The sequence below is a fragment of the Momordica charantia genome (genome assembly GCF_013281855.1).
Source record: "Momordica charantia cultivar OHB3-1 chromosome 5 unlocalized genomic scaffold, Mcharantia_2.0 BLBB01000005.1, whole genome shotgun sequence".
NCBI lineage: Eukaryota > Viridiplantae > Streptophyta > Magnoliopsida > Cucurbitales > Cucurbitaceae > Momordica > Momordica charantia.
This window is the reverse complement of record NW_028275163.1, coordinates 24093790-24108030: the sequence shown is the minus strand read 5'-3', so window position 1 is coordinate 24108030 and position 14241 is coordinate 24093790. Positions and strand designations below refer to the sequence as shown.

At 35.3% G+C, this 14241-nt stretch overlaps 2 protein-coding genes and 1 non-coding gene across 6 annotated transcripts; all 3 read left to right on the top strand.

The window, feature by feature from the left end:
- The first annotated feature begins 1465 nt into the window (after positions 1–1465).
- NAP57 (NAP57 homolog) lies at positions 1466–3511 on the top strand. Its single transcript, XM_022289942.2, has one exon. It carries the CDS (start codon positions 1577–1579, stop codon positions 3323–3325), a length of 1749 nt encoding a protein of 582 aa, XP_022145634.1. The 5' UTR covers positions 1466–1576; the 3' UTR covers positions 3326–3511.
- A 961-nt stretch (positions 3512–4472) lies between these two features.
- On the top strand, positions 4473–4545 carry TRNAR-ACG (transfer RNA arginine (anticodon ACG)). The gene has a single exon. It is a non-coding gene; the product is annotated as a tRNA-Arg (tRNA).
- A 134-nt stretch (positions 4546–4679) lies between these two features.
- Positions 4680–11214, top strand: LOC111014980 (dof zinc finger protein DOF5.1). 4 transcript variants are annotated; one of them, XM_088124660.1, is made up of 6 exons: positions 4680–4830; positions 5623–5841; positions 6222–6354; positions 7601–7693; positions 9694–9980; positions 10194–11214. In XM_088124660.1, the coding sequence occupies exons 5-6, from the start codon at positions 9835–9837 to the stop codon at positions 10864–10866; spliced, it is 819 nt and encodes a 272-aa protein (XP_087980786.1). In that variant the 5' UTR covers positions 4680–4830; positions 5623–5841; positions 6222–6354; positions 7601–7693; positions 9694–9834; the 3' UTR covers positions 10867–11214. The 4 variants fall into 4 exon arrangements, with proteins under 4 accessions (XP_087980786.1, XP_087980784.1, XP_087980785.1 ...); XM_088124658.1 differs by having other exon boundaries at positions 7582–7693; XM_088124659.1 differs by lacking the exon at positions 4680–4830 and having other exon boundaries at positions 5225–5841; positions 7582–7693.
- The last annotated feature ends 3027 nt before the right edge of the window (positions 11215–14241 follow it).

The window sequence follows — 14241 nt, the reverse complement described above, 5'->3', positions numbered from 1 at the left end:
GGAATTGAACTCACTACCTCTCTATTTTCTCTTTGGCCAGTGTCCTATGTTAAAAATATAAATATTATCTAAATATATTAAAATGAAATAGATTCAGAAGTTATTTATAAACTAAGAAATTCTCCATAACTGAACAACTATTAATCACACAAAAAATTCAATTGTTAAAAACTCAAGATGAAGCCTAAGTACATACTAAGAATAATGGAACGTTCAAAACTCAACAAAAGAGGTCCCAATATTCACTAAAAAGCATTAAAATCAATCACAAAAATGAATGCCCACAAAAAAAAATGTCAATCTAGTTACCGATTTGTTGGAGGAAAAATATGTTGTATATAAGTAAAACTGATATCTCTATCAGTGAAATCAAAATAAGAACTAAGTGAGATTAAATCTAAAGTGATCGGTATTATACTATATTGTGAAAATATGGAGAGGTCGGTTGTACTCCTAACAAATGATATTAAATTCATTCTCATAACGATTAAGAATGCTACAAATGGTGGTCGACATTGATTATCCACCATTTGATTCAATGTGCTATAAAAAAAAAGTAATTAACATAGACTAGAGCAAGTTCTTAAAATATTTGTTCATCTATCCAGTTTCTATTATGGTAATAAAAAATGGATGGTATTTGATTCAAGAAAAAATTTGATGAGAATATGAATAATATAATGTCTTAGCTCGATTAGAATTTAGAAGAAGAAAATGAATATCACAAACATATAAGGAGATCTCTATTAATTATATGAAGTATTTTATTTGAATAGCTACCAAAATAATGTGAGCTTAGATTGAAGTAAACAAATATTAAAAATATGAATAGTTATTTAGTTCTGCAAAATCACCACAAATGGTGAAATTATTTCCCTAATTTAGCCTGAAAAAAAAGCTATATACCCAATAAAAATCTACAATCTTTTTTCTCAAAATCCTTTATTTATTTAAGCTTTTCTTCCTCAGCTTATTACAATACGTGATACAATTGTATCATCATACTTAAATATATATAACTAAATTAAATAATTTCTTTAAATTTATTTTCCACCGATTTTTCTTTTAAAAAAGGAAACATTATTATAATGATGCCTTTGTTTTTCTGGACAAAAAACTGTTGTACGTTAGACCAATTTCCCCCATTTCAGCCATCAACCTCGTTCACCTCCTTTCCTTTTCTGAAACTATTTCAGTCACTGGTCAATTGCTTACGGCTGTAAAGTAAAAAAGCAACGCACGGCCGCACAGTATAGGTTCTCCAATTATCGTAAAAACTTTTCACCCATGGGCCTTACCACATTCCAGCCCAATACGCCGTTTCATATTGGGCAGGCCCACACTTCCGTTGTATTGATTGGGCCCAATTGGTTTCTCATTTGAGTCCAGTTCAACTAAATTTCGGGCCCATGATTGAAAAGAAGTCCAACAAGCCCATATATATTTACCATTTGCGTCTAAAACCGCCGGCTGTGATTTAAGTTCCATCTCCTCTAAAACCCTAGAGAAAACCATTTTCCCCCATTCGCTGCAGTCTGCAGAGTCGCAGCATTCCTCAGCTTTCTGGAGTTCAGCCATGTCGGAAGTTGAGATTTCTCGATCGGAGAAGAAGAAGAAGAAGCACCGGAGCAAGGATGAGGATGTTTCACCGGCTGTAGGTTCCGACGAGCAGCCGCAGAAGGACGCCGCCGACTTTATGATCAAGCCCCAAAGTTTTACTCCTCCGGTGGACACATCTCAATGGCCTATTCTTCTCAAGAACTATGACCGTCTCAATGTGCGTACCGGTCACTACACTCCTCTGCCGTCCGGTTACTCCCCCCTCAAGCGTCCTCTGGCTGAGTACATCAGGTATGGTATTCTCAATCTTGATAAACCGGCGAATCCTTCGTCGCATGAGGTCGTGGCCTGGATTAAAAGGATTCTTCGGGTTGATAAAACTGGTCATAGTGGTACTCTCGACCCGAAGGTTACAGGGAACCTTATTGTATGCATTGATCGAGCCACGCGGCTCGTGAAATCGCAACAGGGTGCGGGTAAGGAGTATGTCTGTATTGCTCGGTTGCATTCTTCTGTGCCCGATGTTGCTAAAGTTTCTCGGGCTCTGGAGACACTCACTGGAGCTGTGTTTCAGAGGCCGCCGTTGATTTCGGCAGTGAAAAGACAGCTTAGGATTAGGACTATATATGAAAGCAAGCTTCTTGAGTACGACGCTGAAAAGCATTTGGTTGTTTTTTGGATTTCGTGTGAAGCTGGAACTTATGTTAGGACGCTGTGTGTACACTTGGGTTTGATTCTTGGTGTTGGGGGGCATATGCAAGAACTTAGGAGGGTGAGATCTGGGATTCTGGGCGAGAAGGATAACATGGTTACAATGCATGATGTTATGGATGCTCAATGGGTTTATGATAATTTCAAGGATGAGAGTTATCTGAGAAGGGTAATTATGCCTCTTGAAGTGGTTTTGACGAGCTATAAAAGATTGGTTGTCAAGGATTCTGCTGTCAATGCCATTTGTTATGGTGCTAAGTTGATGATTCCAGGGTTGTTGAGATTTGAGAATGATATTGAAGTTGGGGAAGAAGTTGTACTTATGACCACCAAGGGGGAAGCAATTGCTCTTGGTATTGCAGAGATGACCACTGCAGTGATGGCAACTTGTGATCATGGCATCGTTGCAAAGATTAAAAGGGTTGTGATGGATCGAGATACTTACCCAAGGAAATGGGGATTAGGTCCACGGGCATCTATGAAGAAAAAGCTTATTGGAGAAGGGAAGTTGGATAAGCATGGAAAACCGAATGAGAACACTCCTCAGGAATGGCTGAGGAATTTGGTTTTACCTACTGGTGGGGATTCCTTGGTTGCGAGCCATTTTGCTGCTGATGCCGCTGATGAGGGTAAGCAAGAGACAGAAAAAGATGGAGGCGGGCGTAAGCGGAAACTGGACGAAGACATGGAAGCTGCTCCTACTAAGAAACTGAAGACTGAAAAAGCTGAAGAAGCTGAAGAAGTTGATGAAGTGGGGAAGAAAGAAAAGAAGAAGAAGAAGAAAGACAAAGAGAAAGGCAATGTGGAACCTGCGGACGAGGAGAATGTTGAGAAGTCAGAGAAGAAAAAGAAGAAGAAAGACAAAGAAGCTAAAGAAGCAGGTACACCCGAGACCGAGAAGTCCGAGAAGAAAAAGAAGAAGAAAGATAAGGAATCTGGAAATGATCATTCTCAATCACCTGCTGGTATTCAAAATGGTGAAGCTGATGGTCATGTGGATGGGAGTGAGAAGAAAAAGAAGAAGAAAAAGAAGAATAAAGATGCAGAAGAATAAGATACAGAGTTCAGAATTCTACTTTTGATTTGGGTAACTCAGATTGTATGGCTATCTATTTCGGTTTCTAGATTTTGCAAGTTTTTTTTATGCAGCATTTCCTGTAGAATTTTTGTTTTTGTATTTCGGCGCTAAATGTAGGATGTTCGATTCTATCAAATCTTACTTGATATTCTCTCTTTTGCATTCCCGCTTTGCTTTATGGTCTCTCTTGATATGTTTTATTCCATCGTTTACAAGCTGGTGGTTCGTCTTGGGCACATCAAGGATTTGATCTTTTTAAAATAGCAAATGTTGGGTTATCAGGAAGCCGCGGAACCTGGAAGGAGGCATGGCTGAGAATTTAGAACATCTATGAACGCAAGCAAATCAATTTTGTTTTGTTTTTTGTTTTTTTTTTTTTGTATAATTTGAGATTGTGAAGTTTAGTTTGTTAATTTTATTTTATTGGTTATGATAGTGAGATTTAGGTTTCAGGCTATAAGTTTGTTGAAGTTATTGTATAAGAAACACGGACATGTGACATAGATACGACACTGACACGTCAATTTAACTTCCTAGGTTTGTCAATAAATTCATGAATTTCAGCAGTTCTCAAAACATGCTTGCCAACTTTGTTAAAAAACCTACACTCTGAATACAAATTTCAAACAATTAGGCTTACATTTTTAGGCTTAAAATGTTGAATTTTGTGCTCCAAATATGGTACAGCTATAATTAAGTTAACAAAATTTGAAAATAGAATTTATGTTGAAATATTAGTAACTTTATAAAACAAGGTGGACAAATAACTTTGTATGAATATATTTTTATGTTATCTTATTATCAAAATTCAAAATGACCCCTTGTATGAAAATATTTTCCCATTACCATTTTTTTTAACTGACATGAAATCAAATAACATTTTTTTAACTGACATCAAATCAAATAAGTGAGCCAATTCGAGGATAGCGGTTAAGTTTTTGGATATTCCTATTTTTCACCTCTTCAAATTATATTTCCATCATTCAATATGCCACTCGTAAATTTTTATTTTTCCAATGTTTTGACAAAATTGTTGCTAAGATGTCATTTATTTATTTATTTATTTTGCAAAAGTGTTACTTTTTAAATGAATAATATAATAACGTGCCCATCTACCAACAAGGACTCCATGGCCCAATGGATAAGGCGCTGGTCTACGGAACCAGAGATTCTGGGTTCGATCCCCAGTGGAGTCGCTATATCTCTGTTTTTCATTTTTATTTTAAACATGTTGGGCCTTAGGAATTCGAATGGGCTTCTAATTTTAGGTTGGGCCGATGATTTGAAAGGCCTCTCATGCCAGTATGTTAGCCTGGGCCGGCCGCCCGACTTGCCTCGTGTCGCAATTTCACTCCGAAAGGCGTCGGCAAATATAGCGGGAACGCACTCAGTTTCCTTGCTGATGCTTCAAATCTCGCGCGTTGCCGCCTTCTCATGGTTCTTCTCGTTCTCTCGATGAACAATGGCTTTATCATCTTCTGGTATCTACCTAATCGAAGTCTTTTTCTCCAGTTTAATTTCGTGTTCTTTAACATTTCTTTAAGTTCTGTATGCGAGTTTTGTCGCTGGTTGATTTTTCTTTTCATGAATGTTTTCTTTAGCAAATGGCATGTAATTTGATCGATAAGTTTGATATCTACTTTAATCGAAATTAGTTCAGTGATTTAGGTTATTTAATGCATTAGATGATCTGTGAAAGGTATCTAAACTTCGTTCCTTATTGTTTTGAGTCCTACTGCCACCTGATTACTGTCCGAGATTCCAAATGGATATCTGTTCCAATGTGTAGGAGTAAAGTAATTAGTGTACTGTTTGGAGATGATTCCATTTGTCGGAAATGAATCAAATACAACTATTTGATCGATTTCGAAGTACCGCAGTCTTTTCCTTCTTGAAATTTGGTTTTTCCGTGTATTGGAGAGATTATTCTGTTTGCTGAATGTGCAGCAGTAAAAAAATCGAACGTACTGTTTGAATATGATTCTATTTGCCGGATATGAATCAAATACAACTAGTTTCATCGATTCCGAAGTATCGCTGTCTTTTCGTCCTGATTCTCCGTGTACTTAAAGGGGGAAAAATTGAAGAGATGCGAATGGTTTTGGATTCTCATAAATCCTGATCGACTTCAAATTTCTGTGACAAATATCAGTTCCGAATTGACTCGTGTTTTCCTTACTCCAGGAAAATATTTCTATTTCACGCGTCTTACTATTTTCTTTCACTCTTCTCCATTATATACTGTTAATTGCTTCCTGAAATGTTATTTCCAGTAATGCGTCGAGGAGATAGGTAACTGCTGGAGAATGTGAAATATTCGGGAGATACAGTCGGTGTCTTTGACGCAAACCATTCTTGCAAGCAGATTGCCATCGCAGTTCCCACAATCTGGCAAGCAGGGACAGCCTCTACATGCCCTTAATCAATAGATTCAACACAAATGTTAACTTCTATTCACCGTACCAGTTTCCAGTATTAATAGTCTTTTCTGGGTAAATTTTCGCTTATATTCTGATCTTTCCCCTATTTTTTATTTTGTTTCAATTTGATCATTATAAGTCAAATAAGTGTATTACCATAATCCAGATAAATCAGTTCGGTATTGCAGCTTAGTGATCATGACTTGTGCTTGTGAATGAATTAGAGATGTTAAATCTAAATGATAAGGGCTTGTTGGGTAGACTTGTATTATAGTTTAAACAGAACATTGTTTTGACCTTCATCACAGTTTGTAATTAGCGGTAGAGCAAGGAAGGACAACCATACGAGATGTTATGTTACTTACTCTCATTGGAGGGTCATTGGTACTCTACTTGATGGTAATAATGTGAATTTACAATAACTTAATTCAGCGATTTACTTGCCTTTTCAGGAGTTACAATCTTTTTTATCATTGGAACTTTTCTGGGTGTTAGTCTTGTAATATATACACTTACACTGGAGCATTTATGTGCAAGTCAGTAATTCCGTTCAAATTATGTGAATCACAACAACCAAGCAGGAAGGTTTTGTTTCTATTCCATGACTTTTTATTTTCCCTGATTTGTGTTGACCTTTTTTTGAGTGGATACTCTATATGTTATTTTGAAATTCTTCTATAGACTTGCTGAATATTTTTTTCTATCCGTTTACATGCTGAAAAGTTCATTGAAGATTTTAGGTCTCCAAAATCTAGTAATATTGAATCTGAAGACGATCACCGTAGTGCTTGTACTATAGAAGGATTCATTCTTACGTCTCATACTATACCAAGTTTTCTTTTTCCTCCTTTGTCTGTTACCTTTTTGTTTTCTGAAATGTCATCCTTTTGGCAATTTCTCTTTTAATAGGACAAGAAATAGAAAGTTCAAGCTAGATTCTTTATGCATTTCATCATGTAATTTCATTGAATGGTCCTCATGATTTAATCTTGATTAAGTTTTCCTTAAGAATGACTTGGCTTAACATATTCTGTTGAACGACAAACACGTGTATTCTTGATATGAAGTTGAGTGGAAACTTTTTTATTATGCAAGATATGTATCTTGGACACATCAAGGCTCATCCATCTAATGACGAAGCCTAAAGTGGTCTAACATTAGCTAGGTCTTCCATTAGCTAAAGACCTAGCCTAAAGTGGTCTTCCATTAGCCAAAGATCACTAAGCCTAAAGTGCTCTTCAATTAGCTTGGCCTCATCTTAGGTAAAGGCTAAGCCTAAGTGGTCTTCCATTCATAGTTACTTTGGATATGTTATTGAGAGCCTATAGGGTTCTAAAGAATACTAGATTTATCAAATAAAGTTGGCCTTGTCTCCTGAAATTCCAACAAATATGTTGGTAGGGAAAATTGACTACTTGAAAAATCGAAGGACCATACAGCAACAAATTAAGATATATATATCGCTGACCAAAAGGTAAAATTTCAAAAGTTCTAAGTCCTCGTTCGCATATGATGTTCAACTAAAAAAAAAGTAGTATTTCCCTCTGTTTCGATATACTTCTTTCCGTCGACTCTCCTTCTTACTACGTACCTTGCGGATTGAAATCCTAAAAACAAATAATTTCTGCATCTTAATTCTTATCTTTGATTGGTCATACTGCTCTGTGTCCTCCATATGGAGGGTTCTTTGTACAAAGTAATTTAATTTCTTATATCCATTTACACCATTTGATTAAGCCCCTTCCCCCTATATGATTGATAATTGTTCACATTCTGAAAATGTAATATATGCTATTCATTTTGTTGAAGTAGGCTTCTCAATGTTATTCAGTTATATGTATATTCTTCAAGCCTCGGGATCTCTACGTTGAAGCCCAAATAGCTTTTATTGATTCTTCTGATCAGAAATTACTCTGCAGTGAAGGTACTTAAATAAATAAATAAATAAATAAATAAATAAATAAATATATATATATATATATATATATATATATACTATTTGAGAAGTGAAGGCAATTAAATATTATATTCAAATGCAAGTCTAAATTATATGATGGGTATAAATTTTCATCATCAGTCATGTAGTTTTGAATCTTAGGCATAGATCTAGACTGATTCTGATATGAAAATTCTAGTGAATTGGAATCTGAGACTCTTTGAGTGGGTTCTATATATATAGAGGAGTGAAGGTACTTAAATATTATATTCAAATGCGAGTCAACATTATATGATGGGTACAAATTTTCATCATTCGCTGTGTAGTTTTGAGTGTTAGGCATAGAGCTTATTGATTCTGATATGAAAACTCTAGTGAAATTGGAATCTGGAACTCTTTGGGTATGTGAACCCTAATCCACAAATACTAAAATCTTCCCAACGATCCAATTGGAGTTTGAGATATTTTCTTTGTTTTTTCCCTGTGGTGGTCGTACGAAATTACATTTGAAGCATCCTATTTGATTTGGTTGGTTCAAATTTAAAACTTCCCAAATAATTTTTATCCTTAGATTTAAATAAAAATGTAGCATGTTTTATTTGAATGGTTTAGATTTAATAGTAATCTAAGAACTACGACAAAGAATCCCAACAAAAATTTTCAATTTGACCATTTCTCCATTGTAATAATATAAGTATACTTTTGTCTTTTGATTTTCTGTGACATTTCTCCAATGTAGTATAAGCATACTTCTGTCTTTTGATTTTCTCTCCTCTCTTTATTTAATAGTGTAACATTTGAAAATTTTTGGCTGACTTTGAATAAAAATCACCACTAAAATTTAAAAGGTAACGACTTAGGTGTATCAAAGTCTCTAATCTTTTTTCTTGTTAGCAGACCAGTTTTCTTGTTAGAAACTCTGATTCACTAATGGAAAAACATCCCTCCCCAATAAAAGAAGAAAGAAAAAAAGAGAATATCAAACAAAATTGGCCTTGTGGTGATGCGGCGTCGTTTTTGAGATACCAACCTATTCTGCTCGGTCTTGTAGGGGCGCGTGGGGCCCCACATATATTCCCATGCAAAAAAAATAAAGGAAGACTGTCGTACACCACAAAAGCCCCAATCTAACTTCTTTTAATTATTATTCTCCAAACAAAAAAAAAAATTTTCTAAATTATTGAAAAATAATTAGGAATATGGGATTTCCCAATCTTCTCCTTAAGCTGGTCAGCACTCTCTCCTCCCAGACACCGAGACACCAACTTTTTCTCTCAATTCTTTTATTTTTTCCCCTAAAATCAAAAGTGTTTTTTTTAATAAAAAAACAAAATAATAATAATAAAATAAAATCTGATTTGTGCATGCAAGGATGAGAGCCACTAATCTTCTCTCCCATGAAGCTAAAGCACAGTGATGAGAGAGAGAAGTGAAGGGATGGAAAAGAAGCTTATGGACTAAGAAACAACATCTCTTATGCCCTAAAAAAGCAATAGAGAACAAAAGGAAAGGAAACAATGACAACTACTATTTTTTTCTTTTCTTTTCTTTTATATATATATATAAATACATAAAAGTTCACTCCTTTATTTTTGCTCCCTTCTTCCTCCTTCCCCTCTCCTCTATCTTGATGTGATTCTCTCCACTATTTATCTCTCTCCCCCAAAACCCATCAACCTTTACAAAAGAGAAAGAACCCAGAAAAAAAAAGGAAAAAAAAAACCACCATGAATTTTTCCTCCATTCCTCCTTATCTTGATCCTTCCAACTGGCAACAGGTAATTTTACCACTCCATTTTTCTCTCTTTTCTTTAGCTTCTCTATGGTTGTTTCTTTGCTACTAAAGCTAAAAAACAATGGATTCAAAAGAAAAAAAAAGATAAATATTCCCTATTTTTGCTTTCTATCATACCCTTGTGTGTGTTGTTTTTTTTGAATATACTAGAGATATTTGATTTCATTCCTTCACAAAATTTTTCACTGATCAGCAAGTAACCCATCAACTGGGAAGCAGCAGCAGCGATGGAGGAGTTAGTTCCCACCTTCCTCCTCCTCCTCTCCCACCGCCGCCGCCACCTCCGCCGCCACCTCATGGCGTCAGTGGCACCGGCTCGATCCGGCCCGGTTCGATGGCTGAGCGAGCCCGAATGGCCAATATTCCGATGCCGGAAGCAGCATTGAAGTGCCCAAGATGTGAATCAACCAACACCAAATTCTGTTATTTCAATAACTACAGCCTCACTCAGCCTCGCCACTTCTGCAAGACCTGTAGAAGGTATTTGCCTAAATTTAAAATAAAAAATTTATATTTATCTCCTAGTTTGTCAAATTTTTTTAGACTCAAATGAATGAGGGATTAGTATTATGCAGAAAGAAATCAATTATAAACACTAATGTAATTAGATCTGTTATCAGTAGACGAACTTGAGATTTGTAAAATTAAGCTACATATTATAATATGAATAAATTTGTGGCTCCGCCGTTGAAGGTATTGGACGAGAGGTGGCGCCCTGAGGAACGTCCCGGTGGGAGGCGGTTGCCGGAGGAACAAAAGAACCAAAGGGAGCAGTTCGAAATCTCCAGTCAGCTCGGACCGGCAGCAGACCAGCGGTTCGGGCAATTCGTCGTCAAGTGCAATAGCTTCCCACAACAGCGGAGGCCTTTCCCCTCAGATCCCGCCGCTCCGGTTCATGGCTCCTCTCCACCACCACCATCACCAACTAACCGACTTCGACATCACCGGCTTCAGCTACGGCGCCGCCCTCTCAGCTCCTGCGACCGGCGCCGGCGACCTCAATTTCCAAATGAGTAACGCTAATTTAGGTGGAGGAAGTAATAGTAGTGTTGGGTCTCTGTTGGGGTTTGACCAATGGCGGGTCCAGCAGCAGCAGCCTCCCCAATTCCCCTTCTTGTCCGGATTGGACCCCTTTGACGGCGGCGGCGGCGGAGATGGGTGGCAAATGAGGCAGAAATTACCATCAAATTCGAGGAATGTAACCCAAATTGGGAATTCGGTGAAAATGGAAGAAACCCCAGAAGTTAATTTTGGAAGGCAATTTCAGCTGGGAAACGAGCAATATTGGAGCAGTGGATCCATGGCATGGTCAGATCCTTCTGGTTTCAGTTCTTCTTCTTCAACCAGAAACAACAACCCTTTATAGAAAAGATACCATATTTAATTAAAACACCAAAGGGATGAAGAAGAAGGGCTGAAATTGGTACATTGTTTCTTCTTGTCATGATGATCAGAAAAACCCTAGAAATATGGTAGTTTTTTTTCCCTTTTCAAAATGATATCTTTTTGGGTTTTTTTTTTATTTGGGTTTAGATTTTAGTATTTAGGATTGCAGTGGAGAGATGAGAAGTGAGAACATTTTTATTTACTATATAGATAGAGAATGTGTGTCTTTCACCTTCTTGATCGTATCAATTTCTCAAGAATGCATGGTTTTCAATCTGCATTTAATGATTGATTTTTGTTAGAAATCAATGCACAACCAAATTTATTACATGTTGGTTAATTTATTAGAATTGTTGCATAATAATGACAATGTATGAAAAACCTAAAACTTGATTCACATCATTTTCGGAAATGTTACTCTCATGGTCGTTAGATTTATGACTGAAAATATACTTTTTCCTTCTCTCTTTTATCCATAAGATGGTTATATAACGTCAAATATACTCGTATAAATATTTTAATGTACAACTCCCTAGATATCACTGCCTTTAAATATTTATTCTATTATATTTGTGGGATTTTTTTTTTCTTTTTCAACTTTCATGAATTAGCTAATTAATGTGTTTCTTTTATAATCTCATGATCTAAAATGTGTCAATTTGGAAGTAAAAAGCTGTGAAAGCTTTTATTGTTTTAAACAATCCCATAAAGGCTATATATATTTATTATATGGTTATCGGAAATGCAGTAATATATCTGCAAAGTGAGTTTTTGTTTTCTATGAAATTTATCTTCATTCTAGACACAAAGGGCTTGTTGTAAAACAAAGGGCTGTCTTTTTTTTTTTTTTTGGTGCACTTTTTATTTCTTTTCCTTTTCTTGAAGGTAAAGATTGGTATATGCCAATGCAGTACTCTAGAGAATGTGTCATTTCTCAAGCTATTTCCAACATATTTTCTCAATCTTTTTCGATATCGAGAAAAGTCGAGAATTGAATTGGAAAGACGTTTTTCAAATTGAATACAAAAGAAAAGGGGTTTCGAAAGAGAGATTGAATAAAATTAAACACTAAACTTGCTTTAATGATAGTTGATTACTACTATGTTGCTTGTTTTTGTGATTACTTCAACTAATTTTCAGACAGGAAGATGGGTAAAACGAGGCAAAATTGTTACTTGCTAATCCATCTTCATTTCAAAGACGAACATTTTTATTGAGTGGCATTGAAGAAATTGTTGGGACAGCATGATCGTCTCTTTCATGATTTTTTCTATGAACTATTGTGAGATGTCTAAATTTCGATCACGATCAAGGCCGTTGATGAGGAGCTCGTAGCTTATGTCACTCCTCATGGTTAAGTTGGTGTAAAGAATTTTGAATATGACAAATTGCAATGATAAAATTATCCCAAGATCATGAGGGGGAGATAAATTAACTAATTCATAGTTCATAAATTCATTATCAATGTCTTTATTGGACTTAATAGCCTTAGACTATTATAAAAACTTATTAACTCACGAGTCAAGCATCTCTTATATTGATCATCCTAGACAACTTTACGAATATATATAACTATTGTTTGAAATGATTTTAGTATCGGATTATTATTTTCCTATCAAATCAATCCAATAAACTATTATGAACATGTAACTAAAAGCTAATCAAATCCACCCAACTAATGGTCGTGTGAGAGTTGTTCTATACATATAGGTAAGTTTTCTACTTTCGTTTTCTAAATTGCTTTAGAAAATGACTATACGATATTTGGTACAATTTGTTTATTCTTTTATTAGACGTAGATCATTTTTCATGTATTATCAATTAGGTTTTCCGAGAATGTCGATATTGCAGGGAAACAAATCCGACCCGGTCCGTTTACGCCCGACGTCATTATAAAATTATTCCCTCTATGTGAGGAAGTAAGAAATATGGGAAAACCTATGTTTGAACAAAAGGGATGGCATGTGAAAATGCAGGGAGAACACTATCCAACACATATACCAAAAAGCCAAAGATTTTGGCAAAATCAGCGGTTCCTTCAAAAAAACCATCAAACTGATTTGGGGTTTGGTGCATTTGGGGCAAAAAAAAAAAAAAAAAAACTCTTGGTTCTCACTTCTCACTCAGAGAGAGATTCAAATAAATAATAATAAAAGGGAAAAAATTATTATTATTATTTAAAAGAAGTCCCATTCTTTGGTAGTCATTGTCCCAATAATTTGGTCTTCAACAATTCCAATGAAATGGGGTTGGTTTAGTAAACCCCAAATGATTAAGAAGTCAAATTTTGAGCACATATTTTAGTACATTTCCTTCTCAAGGAAGAAACTACATGATGCTACGATGGCTCTTGGATATAGTTGAAATTATCAAATATTTGTATTTCTTCTGATGGATTGTAGGTTTTGGAGTTGCTTCTTATTTAAAAGTATAAGTACTATGTTTTGTGCAACTTCTTATATATGAGTGATGATAGAATAATGTTTTGAAAAAATTCTTATGGAAATCAATCATCTAATTTCTTTAAATCTATTTCAATTTCTCTTTTTTTTGGGTAAATCGATGGGAATTAATAATTACTAAGGTAGGTGGCCATATCATGGGGTTTAATTATTCCAATCCCTCTTAATTCAACTAAGTTCTTTTGGACCAATGAACCACCCATAATGATCAAAATGAAATGATTTTATGTACCTGCTATAATATATTTATCAAAATTCAAATTTAAATATAAAAATATTGAAAACATAAAAATGTTGATTTCACATTTTCAATCACAGAATCTAAAAACAGTGTTCGATACCAACTTTGTCATACATGTATTCACTAAATTTGTTTTATTTAGTGATTTTGAAAATAACAAACAAAATCTAAATGGCAGACCAAACATGTTCTAAAATGTTTAAGTTATCCCATTTTACTCGACAAAAAGAACGGTTAGAAAACAATTCATGTACTACTATGTTCTTCCAAATAACTTAAACCTTTTAAGCTTATAATTTCATCCCCATTGAACTTTAAATTTTTGTTAGATGTTTTTTAGTGAGTGATTTTCTAAAAAATAATTTATTACATTTATATATATGAAATAGGAAAATGGAGAAACAAATAGGAAAGGGATTTCGTCCCCAAATATAGAACAAAGGGCAATGAGGTCTAAAAAAAAAGCCAAAAACTAACCGCTAAAAATTGAAATCCCACGCGCTAGAAGAGGGAATACCCTGAGATGAGAAGTCCACGCGCGTGGAGGGTGTGCTTTCGTCACGCATCACTAGGCGACAAAGTTCTGTTTTGTCAGTATTGTTGTGGGCCCCGCTGTTTGAATTGCACGCACTTTTCGACTGCGTGAAATTGC

Excerpts from the sequence above, each read along its gene's own strand:
- NAP57 (XM_022289942.2), top strand. The coding sequence starts at position 1,577 with ATGTCGGAAGTTGAGATTTCTCGATCGGAGAAGAAGAAGAAGAAGCAC.
- LOC111014980 (XM_022289864.2), top strand. The coding sequence starts at position 9,433 with ATGAATTTTTCCTCCATTCCTCCTTATCTTGATCCTTCCAACTGGCAA. Across the intron at positions 9,484-9,693 it reads ATCCTTCCAACTGGCAACAG|CAAGTAACCCATCAACTGGG; the intron begins GTAATTTTACCA and ends TTCACTGATCAG. Across the intron at positions 9,981-10,193 it reads TTCTGCAAGACCTGTAGAAG|GTATTGGACGAGAGGTGGCG; the intron begins GTATTTGCCTAA and ends CCGCCGTTGAAG.